This window comes from Cornus florida, unplaced genomic scaffold, assembly GCF_030987335.1.
Source record: "Cornus florida cultivar Cherokee Brave unplaced genomic scaffold, ASM3098733v1 CherokeeBrave_3.0.0_Hap2_Chr01, whole genome shotgun sequence".
NCBI lineage: Eukaryota > Viridiplantae > Streptophyta > Magnoliopsida > Cornales > Cornaceae > Cornus > Cornus florida.
The window spans coordinates 35982830-36001839 of record NW_026775571.1 but is presented as its reverse complement, the minus strand read 5'-3'; the positions used below and the strand labels follow the sequence as shown (position 1 = coordinate 36001839).

The 19010-nt window shown below is 36.6% G+C and overlaps 1 protein-coding gene across 3 annotated transcripts; it reads right to left on the bottom strand.

Annotated features, from left to right (window-relative positions):
- Positions 1 to 7874: 7874 nt before the first annotated feature.
- Positions 7875 to 12711, bottom strand: LOC132294774 (uncharacterized). 3 transcript variants are annotated; one of them, XM_059792763.1, is made up of 5 exons: positions 12604 to 12711; positions 12038 to 12124; positions 11669 to 11742; positions 9321 to 9445; positions 7875 to 8442 (listed from the first exon to the last, which is right to left on the bottom strand). In XM_059792763.1, the coding sequence occupies exons 1-5, from the start codon at positions 12706 to 12708 to the stop codon at positions 8438 to 8440; spliced, it is 396 nt and encodes a 131-aa protein (XP_059648746.1). In that variant the 5' UTR covers positions 12709 to 12711; the 3' UTR covers positions 7875 to 8437. The 3 variants fall into 3 exon arrangements, with proteins under 3 accessions (XP_059648746.1, XP_059648740.1, XP_059648754.1); XM_059792757.1 differs by lacking the exon at positions 7875 to 8442 and having other exon boundaries at positions 9092 to 9445; XM_059792771.1 differs by lacking the exons at positions 7875 to 8442; positions 12038 to 12124 and having other exon boundaries at positions 9092 to 9445.
- Between the last annotated feature and the right edge of the window lie 6299 nt (positions 12712 to 19010).

The following is a 19010-nucleotide window of genomic DNA, read 5'->3' as shown; positions in this document are numbered from 1 at the left end:
TCAATGGTTGTCAAATGTTATTGTAGTACATAAAAAGAACTGATAGTGGAGGGTGTACATTGACTTCACAAACCTTAACAAAGCATTCCTCAAAGATAGTTAAATGCTCGAACAGAACCTCGATATGATAGAAGAAAAGATAGAAGCAGGAGTGATAAAGCTAACCTCCTACTAGCAAACTTTAATAAATAACCATAACAAAAAGGTCAAGCACAAAACATTTACCCAATGAGATCTCGTCCTAAAAAGGAAAGTAGGCATAGTGTCCAAGATGGAACTCCATTGGGAAGGACTATTCGAAATCACTGAGGTTATGGGGAAAGGAGCGTACAAACTCAAAAGGCTCAGTGAAAGGCAGATCGACAAGCCATAAAATGCCACATACCTGAAGAGGTACTTCCAATAAAACATTCTATCCTTTCCTCCCTTCTTTCCATTTTATGCTAAAAAAAAGCATGTAAGGTTGAACCGAATGCTAATATAACCCCTCATGAAAACTAAATGTTACAAAATTATTAAGTGATAACTTCTTCTCAGTATGATAAGTAGCATGAATGATCATCAACCAGAAACTTGAAAAAATCTTTCAAGTTTTCTATAAAGAGTTTTTTCAACTTGAGTGGCAAATAGCATACAGAGCATCCGATCGAGTTTGGAGGATGATATCATGGAAACTAACAAGTTGAGTGGTAAGTGGCACCAAGAGCCGATCACCAAAGACTTAGTCAAATTTTCAAAGAAAATTACAAGTTGAGTGGCAAGTGGCATGAAGAGCCTATTGCCAAAGACTTAGTCAAATGTTAAAAGAAAATTACAAGTTAGAGTGGCAAGTAGTACTAAGAGCTGATTACCAAAGACTTAGTCAAATGTTTACATGGAAAAGTACTAGTTGAGTGGAAAGTGGCACCAAAAGCCAATCGCCAAAGACTTAGTCAAATTTTATAAGAGAATTACAAGTTAAAGTGGTATGTGGCACTAAGAGCCGATCGCCAAAGACTTAGTCAAATTTTCAAAGAAAACTTCAAGTTAGAGTGGAAAGTGGTACCAAGAGCTGATCACCAAAGACTTAGTTAAATTTTCAAAGAAAATTACAAGTTGAGTGGCAAGTGGCACTAAAAGGTGATCACCAAAGACTTATAATTTACAAGTTGAGTGACAAATTTCATCAAGAGCCTATCGCCAAAGACTTAGTTAAATTTTCAAACAAAATTACAAGTTGAGTGACAAGTGGCATTAAGAGCCGATCGCCAAAAACTTAGTTAAATTTTCTACAAGTTAGGCGGCAAGTGTGGTAGAGAAAAAAGAGCTAAAATCATTATAAATAGCAAAAGACATTTCTTGGTATTATATGATAAAAATATCCAATACAAAAATGGAAAAGTCAAATGTTACACCACGTGCCTTGGAGTTATAAAAGGAATTAAAAAAAACCCTACACATCATCCTACTAGGAAGGAGAAGACTCAACATTCATAGTGTTCTCCACAGCAGACTCCGAATTTGCTTCTGTCACCAGCAGGGATCACATTAACAAAAATCAGAGGATCCTTAACTCAAACTATTGATCCATCTTGTGCGATACCTCCGGACTGAATACTCGAGGATATAAAAAACAAATTGGTAATAATCGAACACAGAGTACAAAATAGATTAAATAAGAATAAATAAAATGCTGAAATGAAACTAAAATGATAATCCAATAATTCCTTAGAATAAAAATTCATTAATAAATTCATGTAATACAAATAATCCTCCAATTTATACAACTCAGGAATCCATACTATGTGGACCCTTAGAAAATCCAAAACTGAATAATCAACGGTCAACAACTAAACACTAAATCATAAAAGAACTCCTATGTAGATAATCCGGAAGAATGAAGTAGATGATCCTTGCTCAGCAAGAACAATCCCTATTCCTTACGAACACCTGAAAAATAATGGTGAGTCAGACCCATAAATAAGTTCTACTCTACTACAGTCCAAGCAGAGATCCGATACACGTATACATCCTAGTCAACTCAACAATAACTAGTAGTCCGTATATATAAATATATACACACACTAAGGGACTCTCACTGGACTACATGACGGTCTCAACCTAAATAGTAGGCAACATGCAAAACGCACCTAAAGTGGGCATGAGTGCCTAGACTCTAATGACCCGGTCATTTACCTTCTTTTCCTTTTCCTGAAATTTTACGGATAATTTTTTTCCATTTAATTTTCTTTTCTGAGTTTTGCTTCTCATCACTTAGTGTCGTCTCAAGTGCATCAAAATGGTTTTCGAGACTTTTTTGTTTGGATTGACAACTTCCGTTTTTGACGCCGTTTCTTCCGTTATTCATATTTTATCATTTTGAATCTTTTTCGTTCACAAAGTTTTGCCATTTGAGCGCATCTGCTCAAATTTTACTTTTTCAGACCTAGCGGGGCCCCGTTCGGGGCACTTTTTGAGATTTATATAAAAGGGGGATGAGATATTTCATTTTTCATCTTCTCCCCTCTTCATGCACGACTTGGAGCTCCCATGGCAGCCCAAGGAGTGCTGTCATCTTCTCTCTCCTCTTTTGGTTCACTTTTCCTTGATGGAAAGTCTTCGGCCTTAACGTTTGTTGTTCCTCTCGCCGTGCTCTACCTTTCTCCCTTATTAGAATTCAGTTTTGAACATTTCTTTAGTTTGGTTTTGAGGTCAAGTTATGATTTTGATGGGGCTTTCATGGGGGTTATGTTCACGGCGTTGTCCCCGACAAAACCTAGTAGTTTCGTCGGATTTGGAGCCGTTCCATTTTGATGGCATTTGAGATTTTCATCTCAAATTGAGGTAGGAGATGTTTTATGTTTAAATTCTTGTTATATAGCATGCTTGTGATGCTTATACTACTTGTTTGCATGATTAAATATAAAAATTTAGAGATTTTATTATTTATTTTTCTTGTATGGGATCTAATTTTCCTGGTTGCTCATGACTTGATTTAAACATGTAGCATGATTTTATATTGCCCCTTGATATGCTCATTGTCGTGTATTAAAATTGGAACATTTGAATAAGTATTAAAGATTTTATTTAATATTTATCTTAGGTGAAAGATTAATTCACATGGCCTTAACTAGCTTAAAATCAATATGTGTTAGCATATTAAATTAGGCCTTAGCATGCTCTTCAACATAGTTGAATTTGAAAGTGATTGAAGGTGTTTTGAAAATTAGTAATTATTAATTAATTTGATTAATTAATTTGCCCCGAGTGCACTATTCACTCTATTTAAATTCCGACTTGATATTCTTGATTTACATACCATATAGCTTCACATATATTTCATTTAGAATATTCGGTTAGGTTTTGAAACCTTTTATTTAATTAAATTCCATGTTTAAGATTTAATCCTCATGGTGATATACCACTTGGGATTGTATTGTAGCATGCTAGAAAATTAAGCTTAGGTATAGTTGTTCACATATATTAAATTGGGATTAATTGCATGAGAATTGCAACTTTTAATTTATATTTAACTTTAGTGAAAGGTTAAGTCACATGGTCTTAAATTGAATGAAATAAACTTATAATGTAATATTACATTAGTCCTTGGCATATTCTCTAAGATATGTTAAATTGAGAGCATTTGGTTAAGTTTAAAAATCTAGAAATTTCAATTAAAAGAATTAATTAAAATCTATTTTGTGGTCCCATTAGCTTAATTAAGGTTTTAACTTGATATTTGTATTGGCCATGACTTGTTTACTAATATATATTAATTTGGGACTGTTAGAAGTTGTTTTAGAACCTTGGTAATTAAATTAGCATGATTTAACTAAAGTTCTACTTTGTTGTTTCAACAACCTAATTGAGTTTTAGAATGGATATTGGTGATAACCATACCATGTCCTTTAACATATATTAAATTGAGGTTATTTGGAATTGAATCGGAATCTAGAGAATTTAATTGTGTTTATCTATTTAAATTCTTTCAATTTGCTCCATGATCTAGTTGTGTTTTAGAAATGGTTTCTATATTCAAATCATGGACTTAGACTTGTTGTATATTCATTTGGTTATGTTTTGAACATTGGATAACATAGTTGCTATGTTTGTATTCGTGATAATATGTTTTCCTTATTGAATATATTGTTGCCTTGTGTAATGATTTGCACACTTCGTGTCTAACATCTTTCATGCATAGCGTGTAACGAATCGCACACTGAAGATTCGACATTCATCATATCATATTAGTTGTGGATTTAGAGCATGTATTGTATAGGTTTCCAAATTTGGTTGTGCTTAGTAGATAGTTGATTATCTTGCATATTCCTGTTGATATATGCGTTGTTGCACAACTTGTTGATTTTGAAAACTTGGGGATGTCGTTGTTTGACTATGACTAGGACGTGGTTCTAGTACGGGGGATAGTCCCTCTATATGGTCTAGTGCGCACATAGGGAGGTTACCCATGGGCTAGTAACCCTAAAGTAACTATGTTGTTGGTCTGATCCGGCGTGACGTCCGAGTATCCACTTTGTTTGATTTCGCATTTCATTTTCAAGTTGATAACTAGATGATGTTGTAACTTGTTGTTTCTTATTTGTCGTTCCATTTTAAGTTACAGGATGTTAACTTTGCGAAATTATGCTTTATGCGTTGTATTGGAAGTTCCAATGTTAGTTTAATTGCATCGATATTGAAAATCGTGTTTTAACGTTCTAATAAAGCTTAGGATTTATCCTATTGATTCATTTATAACATAGACGTTAGGTGGCATGAACCACTACTGTTATTTTGTGCTTTAGATTCTAAGTTGATGGCTTTGAGAACTTAAACCTTATTGCATTGAATAACATGCTCTTTTGTTGTTGAATTGCATGGATAATGTGATTCTTGTTAACTTGTATTCAAATATGCTTTTGTCATGTTGTATGGATTACTCTAGACCTAGTTCAATTGTATTGAAAATGCAATTCATGTTAATCTATGCTCAAGCATTCTTCTTGTCGTGTTCTTTGGATTATCCCAACCATGATTCATTTCATACACGTATGTATATCATGATTCTTGTTTCTTAGACTCTAAGGTAGCTTAGGATGCTCCCCGAGTCTCACTTGGACATAGACGTTAGGTGGCATGAGCCCCTTTAACATGTTTCACCTTAAGGTGATAAATTTGTAAAATGCTAGGTCGATGCATACTCATCTCCTACGAGTAGCTTTATGTTACTCACCCCTACGATACTAGGGTATATTTCAGGTACGAAGACTTGGTTCGTGAAGCCTAGCATTCCTTGGATGTCGTGTAGCTTTCAAGTTTTCATTTCATGCAAATGTTAGCATGAAATGTCATTTGTAGACTTATATGTCAAAATATGTATATTTGATTCCATGTATGTAATGTGTACTTAAGTACACTCCTTTTAATGTATTTGATATGTATGAGATGAGGCCGGAGGCCAATAACATGTGTTTTGTATTTTATATAACTTTTTAACTTCATGAAATATTATGAAAACCTTGAAAAATCGCAAGTCATTGCTTCACCATGGTTGCATCGGGTGTGGGAATTCTAGTTTCATTCTTTCATAGAGTCTTATTAATCCTGTACGAAGTGTGGCCAAGGGCCAAACGGTTATTTGATCCCGTTTTGCATTTTTGGATTCCATGTTTTCCATTCCAAGTCCATTTTTGCCTTTTTGCCCGTTGGGGAGTTAGATTTTGCATCGGCTATATTTTTAAGCCATGAACCATTGTAATGCATCTAAATAGGTAAGTTACGTTTGCGTGCATAGTCGTTTCCAAGCAAAACCTCATCGTTTGTGTTTTGAGCCTCTTGTGAATTCATTTCGCATTTTTTTTGCATATTCTGATCTAGGGGCATTATGGACCTTTTACCTCAGTTTTATTTTCTTCTTTCAATATGGTCGCTTAGAAAACGTGATTTTAGGGGGGGTTTCTTTTTCGTGTTTTTCCAGAAAATGTCGTCTTGGTACCGAAAATCCCTCGTGAAGTTTCAGCTTCCAGTTTTCATTTAGCAGCTTTATGACCCTCTTATTCAGTTCTGATCTAGGGGCATTTTGGGGATTTCACAGTGAGTTTTTTTCGATTCCGTCCGCAATGTCGGGTAGAAAACTCAATTTTAGGGGGGGTTTTTTCTTTGTTTTTTTCCAGAAAAACTCGTCTTGACCTCCATTTCAAGCCTCAGTTTTGGGCAGATAAAAAAAAAGGTAGCAGCAGCCGAGGGCTGCCACCAGCCATGTCTTTGGGCGCAGGTGGGCTCGCGCATGGGCGCCGTGTGCGCCATGGCCCCTCGTCGGGCCGCCGCGACGTCAGTTCTTCTTTTGGGCTTTTTTCCTTCATTCAAACTCCGATTCAAGTGAATTTTTTTTGAACTTGACTAATTTTTTGCTGTCTTTCCAACAGTGTGCTCGGTTACACCCGGTTCTTCCTGGATAATTACCATTTTACCCTTTTTGCTTTAAATGCTCGTTTTTCTTCGTCATGCCGTTTCTCCTTCGTTCGGACTCCGAATCATGCAATTCTTGAGTCTATCTTGATTAGTTTTTCGTTGTCCTTCCATTTGTGTGCTCGGTGGCACCCGAATCTACAGTTTTCAAAAATGACTATTTTGCCCCTGGGGGCTTATTTGTCATATTTTCGATCTTTTGCTTCCGCATCAGTTCTTGTTGAGTTCCTCGACCTCATAGAAGGTCACTTTGACTTCTTAGAGTCTTGTTTTCTGTTTTCGCTTCCGCATTCGAATCTGTTATCGGATCATCTTTACGGTTCATCACAGGACACGCTGGCCTAAAAACCAGGGTCGTCACAGGTACTATCCATTTAGTTTGACAAGCTTTGCAAGTTATTTTTTGCTTTAATAAACTAAATACTTGTACATTTTTTCTTCAATCATTTTCATTTTTCCTTTGAGTTTTGTTATTCATGCTAACTAAACACAGTCTTGGACCATTAGGTGTCCAATGCCCTGGGAAGGGGGCCACAAGTATGGGCATTGAAAGACGCCTAAGGGATGGGCCGAGCCATTAATAATAGGCCCAAAAAATGTAAACCTAGCCCAGGCGAACTTACCTTTCCACGTGGGTCAAGCTAACCCGCTAAGTAGATGGCACATTAACAACAAAATGTGGGTATAAAGGGAAAAATATTAGGGCAATGCACGGACACTATAATATAAACAAGAAAGATAGTGGGAGGGGGATCGTGTATTGTATGGAAACTTTCCATTTATGGGAGAGAACCTATTTCTGTACCTACACCTAATTGAAGCTATTTGTGGGAAACGACGAGTGAGATCTCGTACTTTTTCGACTTGATTCATGACACAACTGTGATTAGGAACCATGATCAGAGAAGGAAGTACGCTTCAGCAAGGAGAGAATCGAAGCGATCGACAAGATGAGCTCTGGTAACTGGTTCACGCCCTACGCCGGGAGATTGCAGAGCTAGTCAAAATTGCATCAAGAGAACACGGAGCTCAGATAACGTTTTGAGGATGATCCTATGCTATAACTTCCGCGTCCTCTAGTGGATGTCGCGGCAGCAAACGAAGTTGATCAATTGCAGAATGACTGGGTCAAATCTCTTCACCTTGACTCCCGCCGACCTAAAATCGACCCAGGGTGCAAAGGATTGACGAATGAGCAGGAGGGAACTAGTCCTCCCACTACGCAAAAATCTACTGTAGACCAAATGTCCGACGAAATGTACAAAATGGATCAGGACACAGGTTTAAAAGAAAATAGGAGAACACATTACAACAGTTATGACTTTTAGTAGCACTCAAAAACGCTGGTAAAAGTCCCAAAAAAACGCTCGTAATTCAATTACCAGCGTTGGTAGGGCTTTACCAACGCTTTTTCAAAAGCGCTAGTAATGACCTTTTTTAAGAAGCGCTGGTATAGGGTATTTACCAGCGATTTTTTAAGAAGCGCTGGTAAAAGGTCATTTTATGTTTTTTTTTTTTCCTCTTTGCCGTAAAGGCACATTTTTTTTTATTTTTTTATTTTTTGCCTTTTATTGTTTTTGAAAAATGTCTTGGTTGCTAAATGTCATCCAATATAACATAAGTTGTTACTATAAAAGTACTATCCAAATTGTTTTTACATATTACAACCACAAGTTAACCTGCTGCCAATATGAAAAATACCATCGAAATTGTTTACCAATAGATAAAGCTGGTAAATGTCAACCAAAACTCAAAAAATGTCTACTAATACAACCACAAGTTAACCTGCCAATATGAAAATACCATCCAAATTGTCTAGATCTACTAAATGTGACAAAAAAAAAAATAGTTAAGAATTTTTGACAAATGTAGTACAAGTTTTTTTTAAAAAACCCATCCAAGGCGAAGGAAAATGCTAAAAGCATAGCCGCAAGCCCATCTTCAGCTTCAACTTCAACTTTGACAACTTTTCTTGCCCATTTGATTTGAATTACCCTACATTTTTTATAAATTCATTAAGCGAACATTATAATAAATGAAAATTTAACATATAAGAGAAATTAAAGTTCATAACCTTAATTGAATTGGCATCATAACTAGAAAATGAATATATACAACACAAGAACATGCACAAAACCTTTTACATACTACATTATATATAAGACAGTAATTTCTGAGTTCTGCTAAACTGCTATAAGAAATATGAGCAGCAAATTCATGTTCGTTAGAACCTAAGAATAATCACTCATATGAAAAGAATTTAGGAGATAAACAACGTGTGTGTGTGTGTGTGTGTGTGTGTGTGATAGATTTTCTAATAGTAACAATATGAAACAAGATTTCCCTAAAAGAATGATAATGTGGTGAATCATAGCATTTGCAATAATAATTCTCCAAAGGATTAAAATTAGTTGTGGGAACTATAATTATTATTAATTTTGCAAATAATCTATAGTAATTAGTAATTTGAAGAGACAATGCATGTTTTGTATTTTGTTTTTGTCTGGATCTATGCTATTTATCAACTATGGTGAGTCACTGGTTTCCTAAAAAAAGGTAGAACTTGTTACTACAACCTAGATGATAGAACATAAACCTTTTCTATAACTGATTCGTTAAAAAATCCGATTTTCAAATTACTATAACAAAAATTTGTACTCTTATGAGGTTTAAGTAAAACTGTTAGGAGTAGTAAAACATATTTCTATTTAAAATGATGTAGTTCAGGCCGAACTCAGAAGATGCATCCGTCTGGATTATCTAAGGCATTCTCCTTAAATGCATATAACGTATTGTACAAATTTATCAACTTTAGCCTAGACATGTTTGAGATGTAAAAAGACGGTACAATAAGATAGAAAGAAGTACCAAACTGGACACATCTTCCTCTATCCCACTGTCATTTTCCACAGGATCTAATGGGAGTTCTCCACTGTTTGATTCAATCTTCTTGATAAACTTTGTTGAGTACAATATCACCCCAAATCTCATAGGAAAACTATTCTCGTACAAAGAAATAATCATGTCAATTGCCTACAAAAGACAATGAAACTAAAATTAGATAAGTAATTCTGGCAACAGTATAATGCACATACAACGAACTGACGTCACTTTTTACACAATAAAACTTGCCTCAAGTCCACAAATGGATGTAGGATCCACAACAAAAAGTGTATGGAACAAGTTCTTACGAATATAACGTAGTTGCCCAAGGAATACCAGTATCAAAATCTACAACACCAAAGTAAAAAGATAGAAACGCTTTTTTCAAAAGAATGCAAATTAGTGCATGAAGCCATCTAAAGTAAATAATAGAATTGAATTCATCTATGTGAAAGATAAACACACCTCATTTATATTACTACGCCAACGATTGTACATTGCATCCACCTCTAAAACCACCATTGGTTATCAAAACACGAAAGCTCTACTATGAAGATGTATTCTACTCATAAGAGTTTAGTGTATCTAGGTTACTTAATTAGATGCCAATCTATAAGATAGTTAAAATTTTAATTCTAGGCTTCTATCTCTTTCGTGCATAAGAAAACCCGTGAACTACAAGGAGGTTGTGTGTAAGGTAGTCCCCAGAGCTCAGACAAAGGAGAAAGGCAGCCTACAGGAAACCTTTCATTATTCTTATGTAAGTTGAACCTGGAAAGGAAAGAAAAATGACATTCCAATCCAGAGTAGTTAGGATTTGGTCTGTTGAGTTATAATTTTTAGTATCTCAAAATGCAAAAAGATCCTTTTGTGGTGTTATCTACAAAACTGAAAACCCTACATCCATATGATTAGTAATATATAACACCAAGATCATTCGAAGAAAACCTGGTACCAGCTACACAAAAAGATGGGGCAATTCTCCTTGCTAGAATCTTCTGGTAACTTCCGCAGTTGATGTTCTTACTAGAATGTTGTGAGGGTAGAACAATTGGAGCTTGTATAACACCCCAATATACAAATATAAAATATTAGTTTCTTTCTTTTAGTAAGGGTTCTATAATCCCATCTCTGAATTATTTGTGTTTGTGTTTGGGCTATAAAGATAAAACCAAAGTATTCCGAGGAAAGTTACTAGCTCCTTAAGTTGTGATATCTGAGGTTAGTTGCTTAAGTATCTTGGTCTTCCTTTGAGAGTGAAGAGGGAAAAGTCTTTTGGGGTCCAACAGCAAAAAAGGTGCCAAGTACTTAAAAGGGTGAAAGAATGTATACATTTAACTAGGAATAAAATCACTGTAATCTAGATCTCTTACTAGCATATCCCTACCTACCTTAATTTACAATTACTCAACTCTTAAAGCCTTCAAAGAAAGGAGTAGGAGAGCATACTAGGTGTCATGAAGGTTCACAAAAAGAACAATTCTTTCACTTAAGGCCAGTCATAGTGGGTATGTTTTTAAGGCTGAAATTTATCTTTGTTAGAAGGTACTCAAGAAGCTCAAGTGTTGGGATTAATCAATCTTTGTGTTCTAGATGGTTTATCCTTTACAGAGCAGGTGATAAACTGTAATCAGGATCTAAGAGGAAAAGTCTTCTCAATGCACAAATCTTGTTAGAACTTCATAATATCATATGCTGTCACTGTATCTTACTTATCAAAAAAAAAAATATGTTGTCACTGTATCCTATGTGCTAGTCACAATCGATTATAAGCATAATTAAAAAATAAAAAATAAACAATTTTTCATCACAGTTAAGAAATTTTGACCTCACACAAGTCACTTGTCTTTCTAATTTTCTTGAACTGGGATGAGATTTCTTAGAACATTTTGTTTGGAATCAAATTGCTCACATTTGGATTAGACTTAATACTTTTCATAGCCCACTAGCAAGCAGTATTAGGATTAAATCTGCAGCTTATAACCAAGTAAGATTTCATATTCTTATATTTAATTTTCCCATTGTGAGGTTAGGGTCGTATAGACCAAGCAATATGTATATATAGAGACAGGGAGATACAAGATGAAGACATGGTGTATGATGAATCAGACAAGAAGATTCTCCTACTTGGAAAACAATAGCAATTATGGGTCACAAGTCACAACTATGTTTCACTAAAATGTGATACAGAATATTTAGATAGTAAAAAATTCAAATGTTTTCAGATAAAGGATCAGCAATTTAAGTAGTAATAAAAACAACTAAAGCATCAAAGCCACTGTAATGTGGTATCACAATTTGGGTAAAAGTAAAGTGACTTTTTCAGGAACAAACAAACCAGAATTTTAGAGAATATGAACCCTCTAACTTCTTGACTGAGATCTTTAGTGTGAGGATCTTCAAGAGTGACACCTGCACCACATACATCATTTTCTTAAATAAACTAATCTTAATGAAAAATCCAGTAATACAAAAATGGAAGTGCCTCACTTCTATGGCAAGATAACAGTTCAGAAAACCCAAAAAAGTTATATAACATTCCTTATCCATAAACCAAACTGAAAATTAAAATAACAGAAAGCTAAAACAGAATTACAGATATTTTAAAAAAAAAAAAAAAAAAAAAAAACTCCACCTTAAACATTGGTCATACATAAAAATGTATGCTAGTACTAACTCATTTTAACAGCAAGAATGCAAAAATTACCTGCAAAGCGTATGTAATAAACCAAGAAAAATAAAATATCTCATCTTTTAGACCCATCATGTACTGACCCTCTTTTATTTTCTGCTCCTGAAGCATTAGAATAAAAAATGAGCTCAGCCCAAAAGTTTTTATAAGCAAGGACTACTCCAATTTTGATATTTCAGAGATGAGAAAGACATCAATGTATGCAAAAATGTACAAAAATAAAAGAGACTAGGAACATTATGAGTCCATGATTAATAATGTATTAAACCCATTACCAAACCTTCTCGAACACAGAGTAGCTTGCGCATAAAAAATAATGAATTTAATAAAATTAAAAATAAAATAAAAACTAGAGAGATTATTTGGTGATAGATACAACATGGGCAATAATAAATTTTAAAAAATAAATGATACATATGGCAACCCCATGGGCAATTCTTCCACAATTAGAAATTTATATTTATATAGATATATATATATATATATATAGAAGTCTAAATCAAAATGTAAAATGAACATAATCATCAACATAACACCAAGATAGAGATTTTTTGACACAATTACAACAAACAAGAACATACCTGAATGAAAATAAAAAGAATCCCCAAGAAATAGAGAAGTGTAGCTGTAATCTGAACCATGGGGACGGCGAACTCGATGAGGCCGAGCTGGACGTCGAATTCCATCAACGGCAATCGGTAATCAATGTTGGCGAGATGAGCAAGGAGATCGTGAACGTTCACAAAGATTATGAGAGCTAAGCCTATAAGTAGAAGAACCAAACCCAATTTTGGCTCACTGGAGAGCTGAGCCACGAAGCCATAGAAAAGAACAATGGTGGCGAACACGTATAGGCCGACGTTCATGTACTCGGACTGGTTTCGAGCCAGCTGGGGTTCGTATATCCGACTCTCTCGGGCTGATACAAGCTTCACCATTCTGATCAATCAAGACTGGTATGGTATAGGTACATAGAGAGAGAAAGTGAGAAAAGTGACAGAGAGATTGAAGGCAGAGTTGCTAAGACAGAGGGGTGGTTGAGGAGGAGGGGCACGTGTCATCACGATTAGGGAGTTGCAGAGAGAGAGGGGTGGTTGAGGAAGAAAGACTGAGAATAGAGATGGAGGCAATTGGGGAGTTACAGAGAGAGAGATTGAGGCGATTGGGGAGTTACAGAGAGAGAGGGGGGCAAGTTCAGAGTTGAGACCAAGAATAGAGATGGAGACGATTGGGGAGGCTAAAGAGAAACTAGGGCTAGAATGAAATTGGTAAAGTTAGAAATAAAGTGAAATAATATTAGAGCGCCAAATTTTCCTGCACTACATTTCGCACTTAGCAGCGTTTGTTTAAAAAGCGCTGGTAATTAGTACTCAACACCAGCGCTTTTTTAAGAAACGCTGGTGTTGATAGTACTCAACCTTAAAAAGCGCTGGTAATTAATACTCAACACCAGCGCTTTTCTAGAAGCGCTGGTAATTAGTACTCAACACCAGCGCTTTTTTAAAAGGCCTGGTAATTAGTACTCAACACTAGCGCTTTTTTTAAAAGCGCTGGTGAAACCCTAATATGTTGTAGTGACAAATGAAGGAGCTAAAGGTGCTTACGTCAGCTAACATGGCCGCCAAGACATCCACCCACATAGTGGAATCCCCCCTTCACAAAGGAGATCCTTAAGAGCCTAAGCTAAAGAAGTTCGTCATCCCAATATTCACCTCATTTGTTAGGACGAAAGACCTAATGGAGCACATCTACAATGTGCAGCTCAAAATGGCTCTGCACACTGAGGATAACACTTTGAAGGGCAGTGTACGCGCTCAACTGGTTCAAACATTTGATAAACGAACAGTCAGCAGTTTCCATCAATTGTGTGAACTGTTTATGCCTAGTACTTTGGTAACCAATGAATTCAGAAGACCGTATCGAACCTATTCACGATGAGGTAGCAAGCAATTGCAAGCTTTCCTCACCATGTTCAACTTAGAAATGAGTATGGTTGATAGCTACGATCAAATGGCAGTGGTAGAAGCTTTCAAGCTGGCGATCATTCTAGGGATGAAATTCTATTCTTTATTAGTAAGAAGACCCTACTAAATATGGGGACGTTATGTGCCAAGGCTCAAGGATACATACAACTAGAAGAAGATGAGGTAGTAAGGATACAATGAACCACCATGGTTGCCGTAAAGAGCCAATCATGTGATAAGATGAAGAACCAAAGGCCTTTAATCGAAGCACCACCAACTCTTTGGCGACCTCCCAAACGATAGAGAGAGAAGGAAACTTTGGCCCCTCTAAAGATCTCACTCGAAAGGCTCCACCAAGAGAACAAGGCAAAGTTCACACCACCACAACAAATCAGACAACCGATCGAACAAAAGGACTAGTAAAAGCACTACGCCTTCCACAACGATTTTGGCCATCAAACCAATGAATGCAAAAATATGAGAAGACTTGTTATAAAAATGATCGCCAAGGGTGAGTTGCCAAATTATTTATTGACCAAAGATTACCAAACTCCAAACCAAATGACAGGGAACCATAACCCGATAAAATGGAGTGATAAAGCTACTAACCCTCAAGAGGCACATCCCATTCGGATCATCAACACTATACATAGGCGACCAGAGGAAGATAAAAAGATTGAAGAAGGACACCGATCACGTCTAAGGCAAGCACAAAAGTTAAGAAGATTGGGTAGTGTCGAGACCATGAAAAGGGAAAATGGCCTAACTCAGATTAGATTCGGTGAAGCCGTCGTTCAAAAAGTGCAAACCCCACACGAGGATCTTCTCATGATTAGCCTCATGGTGGCTAGTTGCCTTATAAAGCAAGTCCTAATTAACCCAGGAAATAGTGCCAATATAATCACCAAGTCAGCCTTCAAACAACTGATGGTCGACCCAAAAAAATCAGGTCGACTGGGAACCCAATGGTTGGTTTCGATGGTAAAATAGTGGAACCAATTGGAGTAATCAAACTGTTAGTATGTGTTGCGCGGAGGAACCATAAGGAGAAATTTATTATTGTGGACGTCCACCCATCCTATAACTTGTTGACGGGGAGGGGGTGGATCCATCGCATGCTGGGCATCCCATCCATCTTGCATCAGGTTATGAGATGCTTGAACCCAAAAGGAAATGATGTGATTAAAATTCGAGGAGACCAAGTCACTGTAAAGGAATGCTACACAATAACCCTCTGAACAAGAGATCTGGACAAGGTTATCGCCCGACCCTAAGACCCTAAATAGTAATCATAAAGCCCTCTGTCCAAGTCTATTGAATAAATCATAGAGGTGGATATGCAATTCCTCACTAAAAAAAAGCTGAGGAAGTACAAATTTATCCGCGTAAAGTAGAAAGTAAACAAGGGTAGGTCACTACAATCCCAAGAAGAGAAAAATGAGTTAGTTGAGCTTTTAAGAAGAAACTTGTATGTCATTGCTTGAAGCCACCTAAATATGCCAGGGGTGAAGCCAAAGGTTGCTTGCCATAAGTTAAATGTTGATCCAAGTTTTCGACCCATACGACAGAAGCAAAGAATATTTGCCTCATAAAGGATCTAGATAATAGCTGAAAAAGTCGATCGCCTATTAGAGGCAAAATTCATCAGGGAAGTGCATTACCTTTAATAGTTATCAAATGTGTACATAAAAAGAACGGAAAGTGAAGGGTGTGCATTGACTTTATAAACCTTAACAAAGCATTCCCCAAAAGCAGTTAAATATTCAAACAGAACCTTGATATGATATAAGAAAAGATAGAAGCAGGAGTGATAAGGCTAACCTCCTACCAGCAAACTTTAATAAATAACCACAACAAAAAGGTCAACCACAAAGCATTTACCTAAGGAGATCTCGTCCTAAAAAGAAAAGCAGATATAGTATCCAAGATGGAACCCATTGGGAAGGACTATTCGAAATCACTAAGGTTGTGGGGAAAGGAGTGTAAAAGCTCGAAAGGCTCACTGACAAGCCATGGAATGCCACATACCTAAAAAGGAACTTCTAATAAAAGATTCTATCCTTTCCTCCTTTCTTTTCATTTTATGCTAAAAAAAGCTTGTAAGGTTGAGTTGAATGCTAATATAACCTTTCATGAAAAGTAAATGTTATAAAATTATAAAGTGATAACTTCTTCTTAGTATAATAAGTTGCATGAATGATTATCAACCATAAACTTGAAAAAATCTTTCAAGTTTTCTATAAAGATTAATTTTTTCAACTTGAATGGCAAATAGCATACAGTGCATCCAATCAAGTTTAGAGGATGATATCATAGAAACTTACAAGTTGAATGGTAAGTGGCACTAAGAGCCGATCACCAAAGACTTAGTTAAAATTTCAAAGAAAATTACAAGTTGAGTGGCGAATGGCACCAAGAGCTGATCGCCAAAGATTTAGTCAAATTTTAAAAGAAAATTACAAGTCAGAGTGGCAAGTAGCACTAAGAGCTGATTGCTAAAGACTTAGTCAAATTTTCAAATAGAAAAGTACAAGTTGAGTGGCAAATGGTACCAAGAGCCGATTGCTAAAGACTTAGTCAAATTTTATAAGAAAATTACAAGTGGCACTAAGAGCCGATCGCCAAAGACTTAATCAAATTTTCATAGAAAATTACAAGTCAGAGTGGAAAGTGGTACCAAGAGCTGATCACCAAAGACTTTGGTTAAATTTTTAAAGAAAATTACAAGTCAAAATGGCAAGTGGCACCAAGAGCTCATCGTAAAAAACTTAGTTAAATCTTTAAAAAAAATTACAAGTTGAGTGGAAAGTGGCACTAAGAGGTGATTGCCAAAGACTTAGAATTTACAAGTTGAGTGGCAAATGGCATTAAGAGCCAATCGCCAAAGACTTAGTTAAATTTTCAAACAAAATTACAAGTTCAGTGACAAGTGGCACAAAGAGCCGATCGCCAAAGACTTAGTTAAATTTTTTACAAGTTAGGTGGCAAGTGTGGCAGAGAAAAAAGAGCTAAAATATCATAAATAGCAAAAGACATTTCCTGGTATTATATGATAAAAATATCCAATCCAAAGATGGAAAAGTCAAATGTTACACCACGTGCCTTGGAGTTACAAAAGGAACAAAAAAAAAAACCCTACACATCATCCTACTAGGAAGGAGAAGACTCAACATTCACAGTTTTCTCTACAACAAACTCTGAATTTTCTTCTATCTCCAGCAGGGATCACATTAACAAAAATTGGAAGATCCTCAACTCGAACTATTGATCCATCTTACTAGTTCTGAGGAGCTAGAGACAGGGGGATCAACGGTAGGAAATGAGGGTGGAGTGGGAGAAACCTTGAAAGAAACCAGAATGTCTGAACACTCCTTTGAGACTTCTTATATGAGATCCTTGAAGGGGATAACATAGTTCTCGGGTGGCCCAATACCTAAGGCCAAGTCACAGGCATCCAGACCATTGTATGCTCTTCTTGCCCCTTTAGTTAGATGATAGTCCAGGTAGACATCTCGGTAGCTATTTACATACCTCATGGCTATAGTACGGGACAACTAGGAGTGTAAAGTGGCAATACCACCTTGCACCGTACCGAGTAACCCTAGCATATAAGAGTACTTGCTAGCGACATCCTCTAGCTTCGTCTATGCAAACATACAAGCGGCCTTAGATACCTCCAAGTTCTTTGCCATTTCAGAGCGACTCCATTCAGATTCGCGAAGCTAGGCAACCAACTTAGTGAAATGTTCAATTAGTTTGTTCCACTGAGTTTGGATGCTTGCGATTTATTGCTCCCTATCGTCAGTAGCCCTTTGTATAGTAACTATACCAAACACGGTCTGTAATGATAAAATGCTCAACTGAGCCACCAACATAAAATAATAATAATAAATAAATAAATAATATTGTATACAAGGAAAAAATTGTACCTCTGTAGCGCAAATGAGGAGGCAGGATAATATGTCCAAAGGTCCTTGAAATAGGATAGAGTTGGGGCCCCATTCTTGAACATGGTATCCCTAACAGTGACATAGGATCCGCCTTGGTGAATTGTATGTGGAGCCCAAGGGATGATCAGCTGAGAGGGACCAGTCGATCCAGAAGTCATCTGATTGGCCTGAACAGCAGTGGAACCGCTCAGCTAAACCCTCTATCGTTGAGGTAGGGGAGCGTTGTAGTTAGGATCCTCCTCCCGAGTGGATCTTTTACCACGAGATTGATTCTGAGAGGGCTGTTAGACTGTAACAGTCTATTGAGCATGAGTATCTTGATGAGCTTGACTACTCGTCCTCTGAGTAGCCGCACTTCTACCGAACGAGAAGATATGTATGTTCTTTATATATTTAGCTTCAAAAGCAACTTTCTTGAGAGACTCAGATATGAGAATAAATGAGATGAGGGCACACTGCACCACATGTTTTTCCGGAGGTACCTGAGTCTCCTATTGCGAATGGAATAATCCAGCAAATTCGAAGGAAGGCCAATGGAATGATAAATGAACCTACAGAATTGAGGAATACACGTGTTACAGACGCATTAATATTTATGAGTCTTAAATGGTTTGTACAAAGGCACAACGCAATCCACAAACTAGCTAGGGATTGGGAATGTATCAGAAGCTTTAGTTCTCTAATTTCCCCGGACAACGATATGACTATCTCTCCACCCCTTAGCTAAATTAGGCTTGTCAGAATAGATCATGCTATGAACAATTGGGAAAAAGCGATAACGCCTCTCTAAAAGGCGTAGCCTGGGAACCTTATAGGAAAATAATAAATCGATAATGGTCAGGTCTAGATCTCTTTCCTTGTTTAGAACCAAGAGAACTGAGATGATTCTAAAGAGGGTTAACTTAAAAAAGGGCGAGATTGAGCTTGTTACGTACCAAAAGGTACAGAGGATGTAGCGGGACCTAAAAACCTCTAAATGTGCAACAGAAAAGAGCGCGTCATTCCCAACCTTATAATTAGCGTCTGCGGGGTACTCTTTCAGATAAATGTTACCAGGAATTTGGTCACAGGCAC

What these genes read in the sequence shown, in the direction of transcription:
- LOC132294774 (XM_059792757.1), bottom strand. Translation starts at nt 12,708, where the DNA reads ATGGAATTCGACGTCCAGCTCGGCCTCATCGAGTTCGCCGTCCCCATG. An exon ending in TTCTTTTTATTTTCATTCAG is followed by an intron (nt 12,125 to 12,603) that starts GTATGTTCTTGT and finishes CTAATGCTTCAG; the next exon opens with GAGCAGAAAATAAAAGAGGG. An exon ending in TCATATTCTCTAAAATTCTG is followed by an intron (nt 9,446 to 11,668) that starts GTTTGTTTGTTC and finishes GTACGAGAATAG; the next exon opens with TTTTCCTATGAGATTTGGGG.